The 21,716-nt window shown below is 53.5% G+C and overlaps 7 protein-coding genes across 7 annotated transcripts; 5 read left to right on the top strand and 2 right to left on the bottom strand.

Moving 5' to 3' along the window:
• The first annotated feature begins 714 nt into the window (after window positions 1–714).
• M406DRAFT_356890 (COX5B-domain-containing protein) lies at window positions 715–1,964 on the top strand. Its single transcript, XM_040923546.1, has 4 exons — window positions 715–923; window positions 1,105–1,155; window positions 1,299–1,558; window positions 1,627–1,964. The coding sequence occupies exons 1-4, from the start codon at window positions 833–835 to the stop codon at window positions 1,789–1,791; spliced, it is 567 nt and encodes a 188-aa protein (XP_040776201.1). The 5' UTR covers window positions 715–832; the 3' UTR covers window positions 1,792–1,964.
• A 764-nt stretch (window positions 1,965–2,728) lies between these two features.
• M406DRAFT_356888 (aflatoxin B1 aldehyde reductase-like protein) lies at window positions 2,729–4,267 on the top strand. The gene is made up of 4 exons (XM_040923545.1): window positions 2,729–2,884; window positions 2,977–3,257; window positions 3,363–3,718; window positions 3,832–4,267. The coding sequence occupies exons 1-4, from the start codon at window positions 2,809–2,811 to the stop codon at window positions 4,169–4,171; spliced, it is 1,053 nt and encodes a 350-aa protein (XP_040776200.1). The 5' UTR covers window positions 2,729–2,808; the 3' UTR covers window positions 4,172–4,267.
• A 4,862-nt stretch (window positions 4,268–9,129) lies between these two features.
• M406DRAFT_331546 (uncharacterized protein) lies at window positions 9,130–9,950 on the bottom strand (the record flags this gene model as incomplete). Its single annotated transcript, XM_040920644.1, has 2 exons — window positions 9,130–9,138; window positions 9,225–9,950. The coding sequence occupies 2 exons, from the start codon at window positions 9,948–9,950 to the stop codon at window positions 9,130–9,132; spliced, it is 735 nt and encodes a 244-aa protein (XP_040776199.1).
• A 130-nt stretch (window positions 9,951–10,080) lies between these two features.
• On the top strand, window positions 10,081–10,774 carry M406DRAFT_102253 (uncharacterized protein). Its single transcript, XM_040914998.1, has one exon. The coding sequence runs from the start codon at window positions 10,475–10,477 to the stop codon at window positions 10,760–10,762; it is 288 nt and encodes a 95-aa protein (XP_040776198.1). The 5' UTR covers window positions 10,081–10,474; the 3' UTR covers window positions 10,763–10,774.
• Window positions 10,775–10,979: 205 nt separating this feature from the next.
• M406DRAFT_259767 (uncharacterized protein) lies at window positions 10,980–12,569 on the bottom strand (the record flags this gene model as incomplete). Its single annotated transcript, XM_040917318.1, has 1 exon — window positions 10,980–12,569. A coding segment is annotated over one exon (1,590 nt), but the record flags the coding sequence as incomplete, so codon positions are not given.
• Window positions 12,570–14,142: 1,573 nt separating this feature from the next.
• On the top strand, window positions 14,143–16,204 carry M406DRAFT_356885 (uncharacterized protein). The gene is made up of 2 exons (XM_040923544.1): window positions 14,143–14,969; window positions 15,043–16,204. Exon 1 carries the CDS (start codon window positions 14,169–14,171, stop codon window positions 14,760–14,762), a length of 594 nt encoding a protein of 197 aa, XP_040776196.1. The 5' UTR covers window positions 14,143–14,168; the 3' UTR covers window positions 14,763–14,969; window positions 15,043–16,204.
• A 3,095-nt stretch (window positions 16,205–19,299) lies between these two features.
• Window positions 19,300–21,604, top strand: M406DRAFT_90724 (family 15 glycosyltransferase; the record flags this gene model as incomplete). Its single annotated transcript, XM_040926185.1, has 5 exons — window positions 19,300–19,586; window positions 19,648–20,046; window positions 20,147–20,233; window positions 20,300–20,714; window positions 20,783–21,604. 5 exons carry the CDS (start codon window positions 19,300–19,302, stop codon window positions 21,125–21,127), a joined length of 1,533 nt encoding a protein of 510 aa, XP_040776195.1. The 3' UTR covers window positions 21,128–21,604.
• Window positions 21,605–21,716: the final 112 nt, after the last annotated feature.

Genomic DNA, 21,716 nt, shown 5'->3' with positions numbered 1-21,716 from the left:
AACAGAGCTCGAAAGATAGTGTTTGGGGGCAGAATTCAACGTAGATGACCGATGTGCAGCAGGCCAGCGACTGGTTGAGCACGTCGGTCTGATGTTACGCGTGGGAAGCATTCAGGCAGAGGCATGAGCCAAGTAAAGAGCATGTGAATAGCTGCAGGGGAAGGCGGGAAGGGAGGATCATGATCAATGATGGCAATTTTTCTCCAGTCAGTACAGAAACAAGAGAGAGCTAGTTAGTTCTCCCCTTTCAGATGGAAGACTTGTCCGATCGTGAAAAATTCTGAAATCGTAACGGAAGTGACTTATTCTATTTGTGTGTGCAGCTTTGGCTCGTGACGATGGCTGTTGCCCGCGCTCCTTCCTTCAACTGCAAAGAAGATGGCAGGAAATGCCCTCCCTCTCCCCCCCCCCCCCCCCGAAAAAGACACTTTGAGTTCTTGAATTGCACAAAAAGCAAAGGTCGGTACCTGAACATGTGATACCAAAAGTGACGAATCCTCCAACCGTACCACATAGGAGGTGTGGTGTTGGGCTACCGCATCCAGCGATAGCGATGGTTATCACGTGTTTGGGGGGGGGGGGGTTGGCCCGTGCGCTGCCGAAAAAAACTGGAGCTCCTTAGGAGCTGTGACGGCGACGGCAAATCATCTCTCAGGCAAATCAGGCCATCGCCAAATCCCTCGACGGCAACTACAACCTCACCTTTACCTGACCACACCCGGACCACCACACGCTCAGACCCGACTCGAGGGACCTCTCCACTCAAACCCCCCCCAAAAGACCAATTTCGACTTCGATCTGTGCGATCAATTGGCCGACTGCCACCACAATCATGCTCCTGCAACGTTCCGCCGTCGCCGTCGCCCGACGAGCTGCCGTCGCCCCCGTCCTGCGGCGCTCCTTCGCGACCAGCATGATCCGCCGTGAGTTTGAGGGTTGCATGTAGCCTCCGTTCGAAGCTTGGGCAATTGGCTATTTGGGCATGGCACCTGCACCGTGGCCTCTCGATTGTCACAGTGCAGTGCTGTTTGCCCCAAGGCTATGTCGCCTACAGCTACGACAACTTCACCCTCGGGGTCATCACCACTGACATCGTTTTTGCAGGAGATGCGACCCCCGCCAAGTCCCAGGAGCAGTCCGTCCAGAAGCTGTCCGGTATGCCGTCCCGAGCCCATCCCGCCATGTCCCATCCCTAGCCGGAGACGTTCAATTGGGTCTGCCGTAAAACCCGAGGACTTCGAAGGAGGAAGACGAGTCACACATCGATTCAAAACACGGAAGGCTGACAGGCATGGCAGACGTCAAGACCATTAATGACCTTGTTGGCCCCGGTGCCAAACCTGGTAGCGTTCCCACCGATCTCGAGCAGTCCACCGGTATGGAGCGTCTTGAAATTCTCGGAAAGATGGAGGGTGTCGACGTCTTCGACATGCGGCCCCTCGATGCCTCGCGGAAAGGCACCATGAAGGAGCCCATCCTGGTCCGCTCGGCCGGCGAGGAGCAGTACGCCGGTTGCACTGGCCACCCTGTTGATTCTCACGGCGTCATCTGGCTGACCGTATGTCTTCTCATCATCCACCAAGTTGGCGACACACAAGAGTTTGTCATATGCTGATGTGAAGTTAGATCTCCCGCGACCGACCCGTCGAGCGATGCCCTGAGTGCGGCAATGTCTACAAGATGGAGTATGTCGGCCCTCAAGGCCACGACGACCACGGGCACGGACACGACCACCATGGCTACGAGGAGCCTAAGAACTTCAGCAACTTCGTCAAGCCGGAGTACTGGTAAACTATTGGCAGGGCAAGGGGCCTCGTGGTTTGTATAACAACACTTTCACGACGAGACTCGAATAGATGATGGATAGCAAGTGAAACTTTCAGGGGGCTCAAAGGACCAGCGGGGGCGGCCGTTGTAGACTATTTAGGTTGGGGCAAGTGCATAGAAGTCTTGTTTCTTCTTCGATCTCAGGATGGCCCACAATGCTCATCGTGATGTTTGTCGAGTGTGGTGTTGTCGACTCTGGTGTACCTCGGCACCGTACCGAGAATCTAGGAGAGCTGGATCTTCAGAAGTGTGGATTAAAAACCCTCGCGTGATCCATTTGGAGACTATCTACCTCACTGACGAACCCTCCTGACTGCTGAAGCCGGTACGGGTGCCCACAGTCATCTCTCTTCTGACCAGCCGGGGCAAGGATGAGGTGAGAACACTCTCGGCATGGGATGGCATGTTCAATCCAGTGTACCGATGTGTATCCGATACATTACAGATGCATGTTCTAATACAGCATACGTATTTGGGTTTGTTGCCTTCGCTACAGGTGTGTAGCTTACTGCTCATCTAAACTCTGTATAACTTGCAATGGTTGAAAAATGACGGGACCTCCTCGAGCTGACATACATACTATGGTGGTAGATGAAAAGCCCCTTGTTTAACGCTGGCAGTGTGTCTGCTTGTTCGTTCCAAGAATGGCAATCCATCGATTTTGGGATTGACAGTGATGGACGCCCTAGTGCCTATCGCCTTTTTGCCCTAGCTCCGAAGTCGACGACGCGAGATGCTCAAAATCCGCATAGCGCCTACCTCTTCTCGCCAAGGTGTAGCGTTTAAATCCGGCAACCCCCCCCCCTCTCCCCCCACATAACCATCAAGCCCCGGCCTATCTAAATAAACGGTGACGTGACGGCACCGGACAGGACATGACATAACCAGACTCCCCACACCGAGAGAATCCCAATCTGTACACCATCGAGAAAAAAGAAAAGAGAGGAAGAAAAACACCGAGAATCGCCAAGAATCGCCAAGATGCCTCTCGTCGCTGCATCTCCAACTCACCGAGTGATCCTAGGGCTCATGACCTTTGGCCCTGATGAATCCACAGGTCTGCTTCCAATCTGAGTGACTTCCCCGGGAATCAGCTAGGGTCCCTGCCACGAGAAAGAGGAGAGCATCACTGACTCGTCACGCACTCAGGTGCCCGCATCACGTCTCCGGAGGAATATGGCAAGGTCCTCGACCTCTTCCAGCAGAGGGGCTATAATGAGGTCGACACTGCTCGCGCCTACATCGACGGCAAGCAGGAAGCCTTTACCCGCGAGGCCGGCTGGAAGGAGAGAGGCCTGACTTTGGCCACCAAGGTCCAGTATCCATCACAGCCCGGCGAGAATGCCGCTGATAAGGTGGTTGAGAGCGTTGAGACGAGCTTGAAGGAGCTAGGCACAGACTGTGTCGACCTCCTGTACCTTCACGCCGCCGTACGTTCCTCCAATCCCTCCCTGAGTCCTCTCGTCCATCATATGTGAGAGAACCAAAGGGGAAAAGAGAACGGTCCTGACTGACTGCCGCTATTATTCTCGCAGGATCGAGGCACCCCTTTCGCCGAGACCCTGGAGGCGCTCGACAAGCTCCACAAGGCCGGCAAGTTCGTTCGCCTCGGAATCAGCAACTTCACCTCCTTCGAGGTGGCCGAGATCTGCATGACGTGCAAGTACAACGGCTGGGTGAAGCCATCAGTTTACCAAGGCATGTATAACGTGCTGACCCGGGGCATCGAGACTGAGCTTATCCCCGTTTGTCGGCGCCACGGCATCTCGATCGTGGTGTACAACCCAATCGCGGGAGGACTGTTCTCTGGCAAGATAAAGAGCAAGGACATGGTTCCTGCCGAAGGACGGTTCTCGGACACTGCACAGAGCGGCAAGAGGTATCGCGGGAGGTGAGTGGCAGGCTGCCTGCGCAAAGCGACAAACATCCTCTTCATCCTCATCCTCATCCTAGAGACTTTCCCGCTCGACAGATTGTTTGGCTGACCCGGGTCCCTTTTTGCAGGTACTATCGTGACAGCACGTTCAACGCGCTTAGGGTGATTGAGCAGGCGGTCGAGAAACACGGCCTGACCATTATCGAGACAGCGCTGAGATGGATAGTGCACCATTCCGGGCTCCAGATCAAGAACGGCAACGATGGTATCATCATTGGCGTGAGCTCGAGGGAACAACTGGGCAACAACCTCGACAATATCGAGAAAGGCCCGCTGCCGGACGATGTCATCAAGAGCCTGGACGAGGCGTGGCAAATCTCCAAGATCGATGCCGTCCCCTACTGGCACGGGAACGTCGAATACCAATACGATACGAAGCAGGTTCTGTACGCTCCTGGGGCCAAGTAGAGGTGCGTCTTAGAAGAAGTGAATAGATCCGGCCCAGATACATGAAGTAGCTCGAGCATGCCCCACCATAGAAACAATCCGAAAATACATACATACACACTCTGTGCCTCTCTTCTTAGGCTGAAAGTAATTTGAGGTTACACAACAGCTACAAAAGACAAGTGACGAGCACTGACAGATCTGACTGGTCTATGAAAGAAAGAAGGAGGATGGCAGGAAGGCAGCAGAAAGCTCGCAGCAGGTGCTCTGGCGTGCTGTTACAGATGGCCTGTTCCTCTAGATCCCGTGGTCTCGTGAGCTCTGCATGATAATCGATAAGACCCGATGGACACGCTGCTGTGGTGTTGTGCGGGGTTCAAGTCGTCTTAAAAGGAACATCTCACTCAGATTAATAATAATATTGGAGTCCCTGCCGTGTTGGTCCGAAAAAGCGGCAAAAGATCTCCCCCATCTGCCACTGTGCTTATGATAGAAACGATATCATGTTTGATATGATGATTCCAACTCCCAGCTGCCTCAACTGTCCTGTCTGAATTGATCCGCTACATTGATCCACTACATCAGAAAAGCCTTTGCTCTTCTTCGGCCCTGAGCCAGCATTGAACCGTCCATAGGTATTCGTACGTGTATGCATGAGGATTCCGGGCAAGATTTACATGCATACATCTAATAATTAGGTTCAGGAGTATCCTGCTGTTTACTGCAGTATATCGAGATATGCACGTCTGGTGGAGTGGTGACCACAGCAGAAACTTTTGTAATACGTCTCTTTACTGTGGTCGAATGGTAGCGAAATATTAACATGCCCATCCAGTGTGAGGAACACTTTGGTAGATCAGAGGCGCCTCTAGAATGCATGGTGAATTATTCTTGTTAAGCAGACGTAATTGCTATAGTCTAATCGAGATGAAGCACGTTTTTGAACTTGATAAATTCATTTCAACATTCTTATAGCATAGTTTAATTTGCCCAAATTTGCTGTCATCTCTCGCAACTCAAGGAGAAGAAACGAGCAGTGTTGATAGAATTCTGTCAAATGTGGGGCAGTGAACTCATCGGGGTGAAGGATGGGTGAAAAGCCAGGTCATCGATTTCTTGCACTAATCCTTCTAACTATCCTGGGGCCAGAGGTACTGGTGCACCCGTTTCTATAGGAAAAGTACAACAAAGGGCCGGCTAGCCTGAAACCTAGTGAAAGGGCCCTGGTGTCAGGGGCCTGAAGGGCCCTTTCACCCACATGAGACCAATGCCTTTATTCCGACACTCCCTCCCAGCCAGCATCATCGTGATGCTGGCTGCTGTTCTCTTCAAGGTCCTCCATCCCAGCCATTTTGAGGAGCCTCTGGTATTGGCCGGGCTCCAGCGGCTTGGTGAGGGCATCCGCGATGTTCTCCTCAGAGGGCACATAGTGGAACTTCACGTTCCCTTGTGCCACCTCTTCACGAACGTAGTGGTAGCGTGCCCTGATGTGCTTGGTCCTATTTGTAGTTTCCGACTTCTCGATGATCTTGAGGGTGGCCTGGTTATCCGTATAGATTGGGATCGCTTGGTCCACCAGGTCGCCTTGATCTATTTCGATGAGGAACTCTCGGAGCCACGCTGCTTCCCGTGTAGCAGCGTTCGCGGCGTAGTATTCAGATTCGGCCGTTGATTGAGGGATCGAGGTCGTCAGCTTGGAGGCCCACGAGATAGGTCCTCCCGCCAGGGTGAAGACGAACGCGATCGTGGACTTGCTGGCATCTCGATCGTCGTTGTGTGAGGCGTCGCAATAGCCTTCAAGGGTCAAGCAGCCGGCCTTGTACCGGATGCCACGGTTCTTGGTTCCTTGGTAGTAGTGCAGAATCCTCTTCACAGCCTTCTCGTGGGCCTGCGAGGGGTTTGATATAAACCTGGCCCATACACTCGCTGCAAAAGCAGTGTCAATCCTCGTGATGCACGACGGGTAGATAACCGACCCGACGATCTGTTGGTAGCGCCTACGGTCCTCAGTCGAGGCCTCCTTGGTGTTGCGTACGGCCTCAGCCATAGCGCCCATGGCCACAGGGGTGATCGCTGGCTTGCATTCGCCCTGGCCTCGTTCAGCAAGCATTCTGGCGATATACGCGTTCTGGCAGATGGTCACATCGCCGTTGGGCTGTTGGTTGATCTTCACGCCTACAAACCATTCAGCTAGGCCTAGATCAGTGACTTCGAGCCTCTCGGACAGCCTCTCGATAAGCTGTTCGCCCAGTGCTTGCTGGTCTGGCCGTAGAGCGATCAGGAAGTCGTCAACAAACGAAGCCACGATCATCTTCGTATTCTTGTTGAAATAGATAGCTGAATCGCTCACCAGCGGCTTGAAGCCTTCAGTCTTCAGTTCCTTCTTTGCCTTGGTCTGCCAGTCGTATCCTGCCTGCTTGAGGCCATATAGAGGCGCCATCAGCTCAATCACTTTAGCCCTTGTATATCCCATTTGTTTCGCTGTTTTAGGGTGTTCGGACATATAGTCAGCGAGGAGGTCGAACTGTTCGAGGAAAATGCGGTACTCGAGGTCGCCGTGCAGGTACGCTGCCACGAAGTCGATCTGAAGAATCTTCCATCCTCTTGCTGCTGCCAGTGCCATAAGAATCCGCCACGAACTTGAGCGCGCTGTCGACGCGAAGGTCTCGTTGTAGTCGATGCCTTTGATCTGGGTATATCCCTTCGCCACGACCCTCACCTTGAGCTTTGCAATGTTTCCTTCCAGGTCGCGTTTGCGGTGTGGGATAACCTTCGCCTTGACCAGGCGGCCAGCGCGCGCTTCCTCGCGTTCTCTGAACTTGATGGTGCCTGTCCTGATGAGGTTCTCGATCTCCTCATAGGCGGCCTTCCTCCAGGCTATTCCCTCCTGAGGGTGGCTCACGGCTTCTTTGATGCTTTCTGGGTCTGGCTCGAACTTCATCGCGAAATCGAACGATTCATCGAACGTCTGGTTAGTTGGATCGAAGGCGAGGGTGTTGAATGCTTGTGGGTGGCTAAACGCGAAATTTTCAGTACACTCTCCCTCCGCGAGCGACTCCCACGCCTCATCGATCACCTCGTTCTCACACCAGGCCAGGGCGCCATCGTTTTGAACTGTTATCACGGCATCCTCGTTTTCATCAGGGATATCATCGAGGTCTGGGATCCTCCGCCGTCGCTCTTTTACTCCCTCCTTCTTGGGGCGGCGATGCGCTAGCTGTCTTCTCGCGTGAGGGGGCAAGGAGCGAAGAACCTCGAGGTCTTCTTCGTCAGGGTCGCGTTGCCATGCAGCAACATCGCCAAAGTCCTCGTAAAAGGTTACATGAGGGGTTCGGAGGACTCGTCGTTCGACAAACGAGTAAACGTGGAAGTTGTGGAAGCCTGGGGGCTGTTTCTGGGCGTCAGCCATCGCGAGGAAGATGCCTGGCGTGCCTTTGGCTGACAGCTTTGCTGAGCGCACTCTTCTCTGCTCAGGTACGTGAATTGTCACCTTGCACCCTGGTACATGGAAGGCTGAAAGGTCTGGCTTGTTGTTCCTCTCCTTGTTGATGCCGTCCCAAAAGGCCTGGTACGGTGTTTTGCCTTCGAGGGTCTTGGTGCTTGTCACGTTTAGGACCAGGACTGACTGTTCCATCAAATAGCACCAAAATACCCGTGGGACCTGGGTAAGAATGGCGAATTTTGTCGCAACGCTTATCAAGGAGAGGATTCCCCGTTCTGCGACGGGGTTCTGGTATGAATTGTATGGGGCTGTGTCCTTGTACTGGATACCTTCTTCTTCACAGAACTTCCTCAAAGCGGCTGGGACAAATTCCTTCCCTCCATCAAGCTTGATCCACTTCATCGTCCTCTGTGTCTGTGTGCTGAGGATTCTGATGGTTGCCTTGATGCTGTCCAGAACCTCATTCTTCTTGGTTCCGAACCCAACAATCTTGTATCGCGTGGCATCATCAATCATCAGATATGCATACCGATATCCTCGGATCGAGATAGGGGTCACTGTGACGACGTCGATGTGGATGCCTGCAGCAGCCTCTTCTTCTCGGGCCATAGGATCGTGGGACTGGTATCGTGGGGCTGTTGCCTCGTTGCATACGTTGCACGGCAGATACTCGACCTTCTCGGGGTTGATCTGCACTCCAGTGCTCGCCTCGATAGTCTTCGCGAGCCGTTCTGGGCTTGGATGCCCTAGGCGGCGGTGCCAGAGCTTGAGATGCTTCTTTTCCTCGTCGCTCAGCGTGGCCATCGTAGCCTGGATCTGTTTTTGGTGCGGGCATCGCTCTTGTGGCGGGTTCCCAATTACGTTCATGAAGAACCCCCATCTTGGTACGTCGAGCATCGTGATCCACCCGCCTTTTCCATCGAAGAGGACGTCCTTGCCGTCAGTTCTCGAGCTGTACCCTCCGCTGAGGTACAGTCGTTCTCCGCTGAAGATGTTGATAGGGAAGCCATCGATCAGCACACAGTACATCAGTTCAACGACTCGTTCATCGATCTTCGAGTGGCCTGTCTTCAGGGGCAGCCGAGCCACGCCTACAGCTGTTGGGTATACTGGTCCGCCGCCCGTCATAATAGCTTCCTTCCTGTCGATCTTGGTCCATCGGCCTGGAAGGTACCAGAGCTCAGTGTTGACGATGTGGATATCAGAGCCTGTATCGTACAGCCAGCGGTTCCTCAGGGCAGGCGTCAGGCTGTTGCTGCTGTATGTTTGGGCTACCATTGCCATCTCAGGGCCAGGCATACCATCTCCTTCAGCGGGTCTATCGATAGCCTCGAGATGGCGGTCCAGAGTCTCGCAGATGCGCTGCCAGGAGCCCTCAGGAGTCGATGCGCTTACAGCACAGCTTGTTGGGCCTCCAATAGGGTGGTTGAACGGGTGAGGAGGTGCAGCCTGGTTGCTGGTTTGGGCGCTCTGTTCAGACGATGCCTGGAACGCTCCTCCTTCCTTGTTTTGGTCGCTTTTCCTTCTCTTCTCTCCCTTACCATCGCTGTTATCTGGGTTGTAAGCGCCTCCGCCCTTTTTCCGGCACTCCCTCTTGATGTGGCCCTTTTTGCCACAGTTATGGCATTCTACATCCTTCTTCCAGCTGTCTCGTGTCTTCGAGCCTGAGGTAGAGTTCATCGCCTTCTTCCCCTCCTTGCTTCCGCCCTTTCCAGCCTCTTGTACCACGAACTCGTCGGTGAGGTCGCTAATTAGATCTGATAGGGGGGTAGAGGGGGTCGTCCTGAGGGTCGTTCTGGCGCGTGCTGCCCACTCAGGGCGGGCTTGGGAGACGCCTTGTACAAACATCAAGCATGCAAGGGTGCCTGCAAACGGCACATTCGCTCCGTGGATATCGGCAACGAGGCTCCTGAACTTTGAGCAATACTCAATAGGGTCGTTTTTGAGCTTCAGGTTCATCAGCTCGCAGAACCAGGACATCTGGCTAGCAGGGCCTGTAGTGCCGTACGTGTCCAGCAAGGCCTGCCAAAGCTCCATGCCAGAGGTGATGTTGGCGAATCGCTTCAGGATATCCGTTGAGATTGTCTTCCTGAGCCTCACACCCAGGCGCTGATCAGCCTTAGGCGTGAGGACTGCATCCTCGGCTTGTGGGATGCCAGCCAGATCCATCATGCTGGCTACTGTGACCTTCCAGGTGCGATAGTTCGTCGCTGTCAACATCTGGGTCTTGTCCAGCTGGATCTCAGTCCAGTCGACGTCTTCATCCTTGATAGCTGGGCCTATCGTGGCCTCAGCCCTGGCCTTGGCTTTCGCTGCGGCAGATCTCGTGGTCACACCCTCGGCCTGCTCTGGGTCCATGCTGTCCGGGGACCCGGCGCCGCGCCGGCGAGGCTTGCGATAGTGTGTGAGGAAACGTGTGTGTGGCTTGAGCTAAGCCGGGCTCATAACCTGTCAAATGTGGGGCAGTGAACTCATCGGGGTGAAGGATGGGTGAAAAGCCAGGTCATCGATTTCTTGCACTAATCCTTCTAACTATCCTGGGGCCAGAGGTACTGGTGCACCCGTTTCTATAGGAAAAGTACAACAAAGGGCCGGCTAGCCTGAAACCTAGTGAAAGGGCCCTGGTGTCAGGGGCCTGAAGGGCCCTTTCACCCACATGAGACCAATGCCTTTATTCCGACAAATTCTCTTAATTTTCTGCAGAGAACGGTACGCAGTTTAATGGAAAATGTCTACTACCATTCGCAATAACTTGCCACGCCTCCTCTTCCGGACCTCCGAACCATTTGGTGTCAAAGAGTCACACGGCAAGGGACAGGCTCTTCCTTCTCCTACGTCCCGCTGGGTTTGCGGGCTCGTCGACGCATCCTCATGCTCTGTGGATGCCATGGGCATTTCCCTACCTCGCACAGTCGTCCGGGGATATGCAAGCTCCGAGGCTGGTGAGCCCGGGATGCCAGGTGGTTGAGCGTGTATCTCGGAAGTCTTCATTCTCTGGCCAATTCTCCAGGAGAAGCCTTCGTTTGGGCGCATTTCGAAGTCGGCGTCTTGTACAATGGAATACGGCGAACGCCACCCTGGAGCGACCTCGTCGAGTGTATCGGCTGTGGCATCTGGAAGCCTGTGCTGTACATAGGTTGCTAGGTCGCATTTCGCTGCCAATTGGATGAGATTGGAGAACTTTTCACCCAAGATGGTCAACATGCCCTCCGAGAAGTCCCACCTAGCGAATGTTTGTGACACGATTTTCTCGAGTTCATCCAAGCCTTCATTCACTTGTTTACATGGCTCGGATGAAGACACCTCAATCTCGTACGCGTAAAACAAGCAGGCAAGAACCCATTGTCGAAGGTTAGGTTTGATGTAAGAAAGACGGTGCTGTCCCATCAGCGCTCTGCTCTGGCCGAGATATGCGTCGAAAAGAAGGGTTCTGGGGTCAAAATCGCCGGCAAGCTGGTGCAAGTATGCCGAGGTTTGCTCCGTATGGATATAGTCGACAATGGTCCTATGCAAAAATGATACCCTCTCGCCAAACAGCACTGGCGCATGAGAATCTGGTGCGATGTGGATCATGTCCTTGCACTGAGCGATCAGCTGCCGTTTCTTTGTCAACAGGGTATCTAGAGGCGCCGAGTCCACACGCGGCCAGTCGCCGAGAAATGCCAGCTCCTGTGCCTGGGCTTCAACAGGTTGTTGGTCGAAGTTGAAGAAGAGAAATGTGAATACGGGAAACGATCTCCTCGCGTAGGATAGCGTAAGGAAGAGTCGTGCTGCTCGCTCCCGATAAATGTCCTCCACTGAGCTGAGGATCCGTTCGAAAAACTTCTCAAGATCCGAAGGGAGAGCATCTACTCTTTGTCGTAATGTCGAGAGATTGTCCTCATTTCGAAGGCCTCGTAGCAGAGAGCGAACGACCAAGTACACCCAGAGAAAGACTCCTTCGGATCTGCTGATGATCCTCCTTATCAAGTCGGACGCTGCATCTCTAGATCTGATCTGTAACCTCTTGAATCTTGCATGTCCCTCCAAGCTGTCTTGGACAAATTGACGGATGTCAGGGCTCGTCAGTTCGTGCATACACATCTTCCATTGGCTGCTGTCGAATGCATCCGCGAACTCTATCCAAGCCCGGCTGGATGTGCAGATTTTGACGTTAGGTGATCTGGATAGGCGGAATAGAAATTCTATCAGATCAGTGTGGTCACCCTCGTATTCATCCAGTCCGTCGATGAAGAGGCAGATTCTGAGAATCCTGCCTGGTTTGGCAGCTTGACCGTGCTTTTTTGGTTGGGCCAAAGCCATCATAGCCTTTGAAAGACGAGCCCAAGTCCAAGGAGTGAAACTTTCGGTATAGTCAGCAGACCAGCGGTCCTCGCAGACAGACTCGATAAGGTATGGATGCTGGTTGAGGATCTGGAGAAGCAAAGAGCGGAGCAAACCCTCCTGGGATTTTTGGATCGTGACTCCGGGACTCCAGAAATAATGCTTCGCGATAGCAAGCTTGTAGGCGAAAGGATCCGCCCACTCCTCCAAACAGTTGTTGGTGATCCTATGCTCGGTGATGAACTTCATCAAGGTTGATTTCCCAGAACCAGCCTTTCCATTGATCCAGAAGACGCCGTTCTGGGTACGCAGCCACTCCAGAAAACTCCGCCCTTGGTCCATATTGGAGCTGAAGATCCATTGAAACGTTCTTCGGTGCGCCTCGGGAATTGCGAGCTCGCGTTCATGAAGCTGGTCGAAGTTGAGGGTCTGTAATATTGATTTGCGCTTCTCTTCAGCCTTTTTAACAACGCTAGTGCTGTAGAAGTTCTCAACGTTGCGTACATAGGCACGTAATGCGGTCGATTCCGGCCCTTCGTTCACAATGGGCCGCTCGTCCTTCCAGTTCAAGACGGCCCTGCCATCGGCCCACAAGTTGTTCTTGTCCACTGCCAAGGTGTCGAGCCTCTTTTCTATATTTCTAAGGTATTGCATTGAGCTACCCATGTGTTGTCCGAAAAGCTCACGGTAGATGTCAGTGTCGTCAAAGAATTTTCGTAGATTTTGTTGTATGTCACGTTGCTGTTGTCTTGGTCCGATATTCAGCTACAGCCCATATAACAGGATCACGAGGACTCTGTGACATTATGTAATAAGCACTTACTCAATCAAAATAATAAGATGAGATGAAACTTCTGTTCGTAAACTGAGAAGACGAACTGAAAGCTGCTCAAGCTCTTCCTTCTTATACATTGCCCGCGCCGCCCTGTAGGCCCCTTCCATGAAGCGTAGCTTCCCATTGAGGTGCTTCGTATGGATACTCTTGAGGATCTGGTCGACCTTCCTGCACAATTCTAGGGACCTGTCAACAATGCTCAGAAGAGTTCTGTCACGTTCGATATCCCTCGAGATCAGAGCCTGAGTTTCCTTGATGCCATCCAAGGTCTGGGTCATATGATTGGTGATGTCTTGGAGTTCGCTGATGTGCTTTGGTGTGCCATCTGCGTTGCTGATTATTTCCTTGAACAGCCGCAGTCCAGTGATGCCGTGTGAAAGAAACTGAGCCACATTGCTCGCTAGACCGACTGCAGTGACAGCCTCCATTGTAAGATAGTAAGTACTGCCCTGTCTACTTGATGCATCTTCTGGAGGATGATGAGCATTCAGAGACGTCGTCTGAGAGACGCCTGAAGGAGCAAAGCCTTGAATATTAAGTGACAATGATAAGATATAGGACAAAATCTCATGCCAGCCTTATGGAGATCTGGTCATGTACAGGGGCGGGGTAAGGCATGAACAGAACGTTCTGCAGAACACTGCCACCGACTTGCTGACAGCTTACCTACGTGGCGTTCATTCTTACATGAAATCAACCTGGGCAGCTGTTTACGCCCCACTTGTTTACGACATCTGCACACAAATGATTTTTTCACTTCGTAAAGAAATACCATCCCATACTGATAGGATGTGAAGTCACGATCTTCAGGGTGGAATACTAGTATCAACGATAAACAATGGGGGGCTGGCGGCAAGTCTGATGAAGAACGTGTAAGTGTGGGGATCGACTCGTAGTTACAAGCACGCCAGATGCTCCTTTGGCTTTATTTCCTTTCCCTCCCTCCTCTTTAGGCAGTAGAATAACAACTGATACTGCATTTTTTTTTTCCTTCGACGGATGACAGAGCCTCTGCCTAGTGTTCGCCAGTCGTCCATCCGGAGTCCTGGTTCGAACTCTCTGTACCAGGCTTGATGTACTGATTATCATTTAATTATTTCCTTTGTAAAAATAAACTAACTTGATCGACATGATGTCCACGATAGGAAATTACAATCTTCAGCATTTAAGAATCTATCAAGTTGTGATATAACCAATGCTAGTAGAATCTCTTGTTAGCTGAAAACATGTTTTGGCGGGAAAGTCGTGCCAGCGGATTTAGCCAAATCTGAGCCCGAGATTGCATGGGACAGCACGTTCCCTCAACCTCATCCTGCCTCTTTACGCGACCAAACGTCTCAGCCCCGAGCTTGTCCCCACACCCCCTCCCCCCTCCTCCAAAGACATCCCCGGCACAACAGCCTCCAAAGACCCCAACCATGTCCCAGAAAATCACCGGCAAAAACCTGCACTACGACCAGTCCCTCCCGCCCTTCCTCGCCCGCCTCAAAGGCCAGCATACTGTCGACGCAGACTCGCCCGACCCCATCCTCGCCTCCCGCCGGAGGGCAGCCAAGCCACGGTCCGCGAGCGAGGAGGCTGAAGATGCGCCTGTCATCGTCGACGACGACGGCAATGTTGTGTCGGGGATGAGGGTGGGCGTTGACGGGACAGTTACAGGAGGCCCGGGAGACGTGGACGGGGAGAACGATACAGAAGGGCAATTGGAGAAGGACGAGAAGCAGCGGAAAGAGGAGGACGAGGAGCAAGGGCAGAAGAAGAAGGACACAGAAGCAGCTGCCATTGGAGGGTCGAAGAAGCGAAAGGCGGGCAGGGTGATTGGTGCCAATGCTGAGGATGAGGTCAATGATGATGTCTCTTCAAGAGACTTAAAGCAAGCCTCTGCCGAGGACGGCGCTGGAGCTGCGGCGAAGAAACGCGATACAAAGAACAAGGGGCCAGAAAAGGGGAAAAAGAAGGCCAAGAAGATCAAGCTGAGCTTCGGCGGCGACGTGGATGGTGATGATGGATGATGATGGGGTCTGAGGCTGCCCATGCGAGGCCTTCTGGCCTGATCAACAACATTCCTGCGACGGACGCGCCGCGCCGCGCCGTACCACAAGCACACTGCCACCATTCATGAAGCGGAGATGGGACACACAGAAGCCCCTACGTCCTCCATCTATGGAGGCGCTCAGCTCTACCGTGCGAGGGCCACGCAGCTTGATGGCATCGGTTGTGTACGTCTGGCCCATGTGGAAGTTCATCAAATCAAGAACAGGGCAAAAAATGGTACTCATCAGACTCAATTAGATCTGTGGTGTGATTGGGTGTGTTTTACGCCTATGGCTCCCTTGAGGGAGGGTATCATCTATTCATATGTATCCATATATATGCATATCTTCGCCTTTTTCTTCACACAGCCAAGATAGGTCCCAAACAACTCGCGACTAGCCCGCGGGGGCCGCCTGCCTGGTTGCACTCAACCAAGAGCCCGCCCACTATCTGCCTGAAAGCTGCTCACCTCCACTGCTTCCGCCGTCCGTTTGTACTGCTCTATGCAGTAAACACCCCCTCCCACCTCGTGTGGGTGGAGGTGATGATTTCCCTGTTCTGCCACATGCATCTCGATCCCCATGCGCCGGTTGGTAGGCATTGGGGAGAGGCTGAGCATTTCACTGCCAACGGCGTCGTTGACAGTTGCCATCGTGGATCAGGTGATGATGGCGGATGGTGTTGGTTTTGTTGGTATGTAGAGTAGTATGTGTGTAGGTGTGTGTCACAGGATGCTCACCCAAATAACCTAGGGTCGATATTCGCATCTCGTCTCGTGGAAATCGAGTCAGGCGTCGCTGGTGCATCCTCGGAACCACACGAGTCCTCCGTGCCGCTCGAATCTCCATCATAGCAGTCCTGCTGGTGGCCCGGGCATGATGTGCAACCGATGGCAGCCTGTAGAGCCCTCGAGACTATCTCTGTCCGGTCTAGTCCGGCCAGGTTCGGCCTGGCAAGCTGGTGCCCTAGGCTTTGACTTCTCTGGGGGGCCGGGGACTCGATTTTCGCGTAGAGCCCCTGCAAGCTGCTGATGGACGATCTTAGTAGGTCCTCCCACTCTCTTGTCGACCGGTCACCCTTCATCGGGGTCCTCAGGGCAGCGCGCTTCTTCTCGACCCGGGCGGAGGGCTGTGCGCCTGGAATATGTAGGATTGTGCGGCGGCCCATGTTGCCCTGACGAGCCGACCATGTCTTCATGTTGAGCGCAGGATGTGTCAGGAAGAGTTGAGCTGGTTGTTTTGTTCGCTCCAGACGGAGCTGCTCGCCGAGGATGTGTTGTCGAGCCCAGTCCTGCCCAGGTCCGGACTGGACAATCATGGGGACGTGTGAGGGTGATATGCACTCCATGGCTAGTTTGTCTTGGGGGAGGGAAAGAGATGGGATGTGCCTCGGTAATATCTGGGCTGGTGGGTGCTTTTCGTAGGATGAGGAAAAATATGAAGAGAGATTCTAGAGAAGGAGGAGAAGGAGGAGAAGAAGGGACGACTGGAGGTACAGGGAAGGAAGGCAAGAGGGTATGTATATTATCACTATTACCTACTCCTCCTCGTACTATCGCTAATGTTACTTACCCCATGAAGCTCCTGCCGCATCCCAAGATAGCCAGACACACCATGGGGTGCTCTGTCACGACCGTGCGATCACCAAACACGACACAAAGGAGTAGAGCCTATTACCGAAAGGAGCACAATTTGATGGCGGGTGGGGACCAGGGGTGTGAACGTGCGGGCGCAGAAACACGGGAGAGGGTGAGATGTGAAACATGGGCCACTCTGCTCTCTACCATGCTATGCCATAGTATTTTTGCGCCATGAACGGGGGGGCCTGCAGGAGGTGCTGGTGCCTTGTTTCGAAAAACCTGCGGCAGTCTTTACAGAATGCAGCATAGACTCTTGTCACAAAACCTGGCGCAGCGCAGAAGCGTCTTTTGCCGTTGTTGCCTTTTGCCCTGGTTGGTCTGCCTAGGGCGCAGGTCGGCCGCTCCGCAAAAATCTCACGCGAGAGCCGTCTAGCCAACGGATTCGCAGAGAGCCACGGCCAGAGGAAGCACGTCAGGGTTACTTGCAGGCAGGATTGGCTCGACCTGTTCTAATTTTGGCGCTCTGCGGCGAAGGACCCACCGACTTTGACTGGACCAGCACATGCCCACCACCGGCCCAGCGAGGTAATCATGTTCCTGAGGCCTAATTGATGATCGTCGACGTCCTGGATAGTACAGTATGAATGATGATTTAGGAGGCGAATCTCAACATGAGCGCGCGCGCGCGCGTCGGTGTTGGTTATTAATAGGACAGACATCAGCACTGCCATGACATGGTATGACCAGAGCTAAGCGCTGCTAATTTGCCAAGTTCGATCCTCTGTTTGTGGCTACGAGGGCCCATCTGTATTATGCCATTATCACAACTACCAGAATCGCATATTAATTACCATAGCATTGTGTAAAGTCAGTTGGTGGTAAATAAACCAGTAATTAGTAGGTGGTTGCCTGTAGGAGCTTTACTCCGCCCGGGAGCGCACTCTGAGAGCGGTAACCGCCGAGATGAGCTGAATCCTGCCCATCCAGACCGGCGGTAACGAGCCCAAGCATCCATCTGTGCCTATATTTGGCCACCACTCTATTGTCATCTTGAGATGAGCCTCAGAAAGAACAATGCCTCTTGACGGCCTCTCGGTTGGGCCTCGGACTTGATTGGGCACAGCCTTGCAAGGGCTGTCGGTTTGCTTGGCCGTACCTCTGGGGTCCGCAGGGCGCATACAGCACACATAGGATTGTGGCTCGAATTTGACCTAGGAAACGCAGGTCGTCACTCTACACACTTTGCTGTTGACGTGTGAGAGGAAGGGGGGTTGGGGTTGTCCTGAAGAGATGTATGTTGGCGGCGGCGAGTCTGATGATGGAGATGAGGGCACTGGTGCTTGCCAACTGTTGCCCAAGTCAGCGCAGCCCGTCATTGCCTTGACCGAAGAGGAGACAATTGGAGACTGCACTCTGCTTTAATCCTAGGCTCTACTTTGTATTCAATGTTGATTTTTTTTTTGGGGGGGGGGGGTGTATGTGTGTGTGGAAGACTCCTTCTAGAACAGACTGGCGGCCCTTGAGAATCTCGTCTCTTCAGTGTTCGTACGCCAGTCCGCTCCCATACTATGATGGCATTTTGGAAATGAGTGTGTAACAAAAAAAGGGGGCGGATGATTACCATGTTGGAAGCCATGCAACCAAGCAGCCCTGCCGTAGTAGTACAAATTGGCAGAAGCAGCAGGGGGTGAGCATTAGGGGACGCTGCGTACATACTGTAGTCTGATGGTGTGCCTCATATTTTTGAGAAGTAACGTGGAACTGCCGTACTGTACGAGTACTACGTACTGTATTCTGTATTCTGCATGCTAAGTCCACGGGGACTGCACAGGAGAGGTTCAGCAGCTGGCGGCCAATGATTACCCGCTAGAGAGCCTAGACTCTAGCATCCACCCACTATACTACCCTACCGTGGTTGCGTAGCTCCGCTGTATTGAGAATTTCACAGCAACAGGTGGCCCAGATGGGGAGAGAATCCCTGCCACGCCACTCTCCTATCTCGTCTGGCTGGTTTTGGTTGGGTTATCTTCTCCGTTGGAGTGTTGTCGACACGAAACGACACGACACGATACGACGATAACCCGATTCCTCACCCCCGGGGTTCAACCGCCGACTCCTCTTCGTGTTCAGGTGAGGTGGCTCGAATACATGCGTCCTGTTGGCGTCGTTGCCTATAGCACCAAATCATCGACAATCCGCAATCGGCCTCGAGGTCGACGTTGACATCGACTTTGACATTGTCTGTCACTAGTCGATCCGACGTGGCCTGAGTCGCAATTGCGGCTTGTCACCACCACATACGAAGCTAAGAAAGCAAGAAATTGGAGGGTGAAAAAAGTAGCACCCAAAAGAGAAAGAAGGGGGAGCTCTTCTCGACCGTTGCGACAGCACCAAAAAGCTGTCAACCCTCCAGCGCCTTGGCAAAGGGATCGGCTGTCCCTATCATTGTCAATCGTCAGCGCTTGCGCTTGCGCTTCAGAGCCTGTGCCTTGCTTCTGAAGAACCGGTCTTGGCTCGGTCCGTGGTTCGGTCAAGGCTGCACCTGCGCCAAGCTCGGCCCTCTTTAACGTCCACGCAACATCCACATCAACCACAACATCGGGACCAACTAGGGACGCTGTCTTCTTCCCTCTGCCACCCCATTCAATCGCGATCGCGACGCGCAGTTGGTCTATGGTCAGCTATTGTCGACACTTGACGGGTTCGGCCTGACCACAAGGAGAAGAGAGAAAAAAAACCACCACGGTGAAGGGCCGAGGTGTGGACTCGCTCTTGTCTCGTGTCGATCCTCCACTTCGCCGTCAGCAGCAGTACCCAACAACAGCAATACTGTCTTCTATCGAGATCATTCACACACTCCCACCCCCCCTCTTCGCGAGACGACTCGGGCCGCGCGACCAGTCATCGCCCTCGACTACAAATTCATACTGCACGGCATGGATCTGATCCGTCGGGCGGGTAAGGCCCTGACCGGGCCTCCGCAACTACCTACGGCAGATGAGAAGCTTCACAAGCCAAGGACACGATCAGGGCGCCTGTGGTCCCGTCTAGCCTTCTTCCGCAGGCCCCTGCGCCTTAGAGGGAACTCTACCATCTCCATACCGCTGGGTGTGGTCATATTGTTCCCCCTTATCGTCGTCATCCTCATCCTCATCCTCTTCGTGAGGCACCCGAACTCTCCGGGCAGGATACTCATGCCCGCCGGTGCTCCTCCGGCCATAAGGTGAGAGGCCCCAAGCCCACCATTTGTCTAGTTCCGGTGCTAATTCTGAGCTCTTCAACAGGAAAATAAGCGAAAAATACGACAAGACTTTCGTCGAAGGCTGTCTCGAGCCTGATACCTCCAAGCCCCGGGCCAATGGCGCCTTCGTCGTTTTGGCCAGAAACAAGGAATTGGATGGCGTGATCCAATCTATCAAGTCCATCGAGCGCCACTTTAACCGGTGGTACCACTACCCATACGTATTCCTGAACGATGGCGACTTCAACCAGACCTTCAAGGATACAGTCAAGAACTACACGTCTGCACCTGTTGAGTTTGGCAAGGTCGGTCCAGACATGTGGGGTTTCCCGGAATGGATCGACCCAAAGGTCGCCAAGGAGGGTATCGCCAAGCAGGGTGATGCCGCTGTCATGTACGGTGGTCTGGAGAGTTACCATGCCATGTGCAGGTTCTATTCTGGGTGAGTCCTGCTCAATCTGCGCTTCCCTCCCGAGGAGAGGGTAGGATACAGAGACAGCACACAGCGCCAGCTAAACAACGGCTACTAACGTTCTCGGTAGCTTCTTCTACAAACACCCCTTGCTCGCCAAATACGAGTGGTACTGGCGCCTCGAGCCTGAGATCAAGTACTTCTGCGATATCACCTAGTACGTTTGCTTGTCCCCTTGTGACTGGTAGCATGTCCTCCCGTGTCTGACAAGCTCTTCTTGCAGCGACCCTTTCCTAGCTATGATCGAGAACAACAAGACCTACGGGTTCACGATTGCTGTCAAGGAGCTCCGGGAGACCGTCCCTAATATTTGGCGTTACGCATCCGCCTACAAGCGTTTGAATAATCTTACGTCCAAGGGCCTGTGGGAGATGTTTACCGAGCCTAAACCCGAGCCTGAACAGAAGGACCCCGCCGCAGAGATGGAAGCGCCGCCGCTGCCAGAAGAGATCCTGCGCTCTGAGCCTGGCCGCAACGGTCTTCCCGAGATCGACCCCGAGGCCATGGAGGGTGAGAGCTACAACATGTGCCACTTCTGGTCTAACTTCGAGATCGCTCGCCTGAGCTTCTTTAGAAGTAAGGAGTACGAGGACTTCTTCGAGATGATGGACCGGAGCGGTGGCTTCTGGATGGAAAGGGTAATGCTGCCTCCTAACCAATCCCCCGCCTCGTGAACCTTCGCTAAGTCGCTAACCGTTTCTACCAGTGGGGTGATGCGCCGATCCACTCTCTAGCCGCCGGCGCCCTTCTTTCCCCTCGCGATATACACTATTTCCGTGACTTTGGGTACCGACACACTACCATTCAGCATTGTCCTGCGAACGCGCCCCTAGGAAGACAGCTCCCTCGTGAGCCATACCTTGAGAAGACAACCTTGGACGAAAAGAAGCGGGCTGAAGAGGATGACTACTGGGAGCATTGGGACCCACCCAAGGAGAACGGTGTGGGGTGCCGATGCCGATGTGATACCGATATCGTCGACGTCGAGGGCAAGGAAGGAAGCTGTCTTGCAGAATGGGTCGACGTTGCCGGCGGTTGGGCCAGCCCGTAACGTGGATACCGGAAGAGGTCGCCTGCAACCTGCGTCACAGTACACGACGGAATGGCCCACGACAAGGAGCTCACAGGCCTGGAAGGCTGGGCCGAATGACAGACAGCAAGTCCAGTCCAAGGGCCAGCCGGAAAGAACACACGCCGCGACTTACGTCGCATTGTGTATCTTGGAGTACACTTGTGTGGCTGAGAAGCGCGGTGCTGCCGCATGTCTGCTGACCTTCGCCACCGTTGTCGGGTTCGCATCGCACACTCGTCGTTTTGGTGGTGGCACGGCCGCTACCCTATCTACTGTACCAGGCGTTTACGAAACCACAAAATCATCCGTATTTCATCTTGCATGGGAGGACGGGTAGAGTAGATCGGGCGTCAGGCAAACAGGATTGCTGCTGCTGCGGACGACGCCGCAACCTGTCCTTTTTTGTTTCCCCATACGATACCACATACTTAATTGAATATACAATGTCAAGAGCCCACTTCCTCGTCGTTCTGTTTGTAAATTGGGAGATTTGTCCCGCGTTGCTGACCTCCTGGTGGTGATGTATCTGATGAATTGGAGGTTGAAACTCTCGAAACGGAGCGACGTG

Source organism: Cryphonectria parasitica (genome assembly GCF_011745365.1).
Source record: "Cryphonectria parasitica EP155 unplaced genomic scaffold M406scaffold_5, whole genome shotgun sequence".
Classification (NCBI taxonomy): domain Eukaryota; kingdom Fungi; phylum Ascomycota; class Sordariomycetes; order Diaporthales; family Cryphonectriaceae; genus Cryphonectria; species Cryphonectria parasitica.
Note: the sequence above shows the minus strand (reverse complement) of the source record. Positions and strands in the feature narration are given on the sequence as shown.

Bases quoted from the DNA above. Each gene is read 5' to 3' on its own strand.
- M406DRAFT_356890 (XM_040923546.1), top strand. From the start codon at position 833: ATGCTCCTGCAACGTTCCGCCGTCGCCGTCGCCCGACGAGCTGCCGTC. The intron at 924-1,104 runs GTGAGTTTGAGG...TCGTTTTTGCAG, and splicing joins CGCGACCAGCATGATCCGCC to GAGATGCGACCCCCGCCAAG. The intron at 1,156-1,298 runs GTATGCCGTCCC...CAGGCATGGCAG, and splicing joins GTCCGTCCAGAAGCTGTCCG to ACGTCAAGACCATTAATGAC.
- M406DRAFT_356888 (XM_040923545.1), top strand. From the start codon at position 2,809: ATGCCTCTCGTCGCTGCATCTCCAACTCACCGAGTGATCCTAGGGCTC. The intron at 3,258-3,362 runs GTACGTTCCTCC...TTATTCTCGCAG, and splicing joins TCCTGTACCTTCACGCCGCC to GATCGAGGCACCCCTTTCGC. The intron at 3,719-3,831 runs GTGAGTGGCAGG...CCCTTTTTGCAG, and splicing joins GGCAAGAGGTATCGCGGGAG to GTACTATCGTGACAGCACGT.
- M406DRAFT_102253 (XM_040914998.1), top strand. From the start codon at position 10,475: ATGCCATGGGCATTTCCCTACCTCGCACAGTCGTCCGGGGATATGCAA.
- M406DRAFT_356885 (XM_040923544.1), top strand. From the start codon at position 14,169: ATGTCCCAGAAAATCACCGGCAAAAACCTGCACTACGACCAGTCCCTC.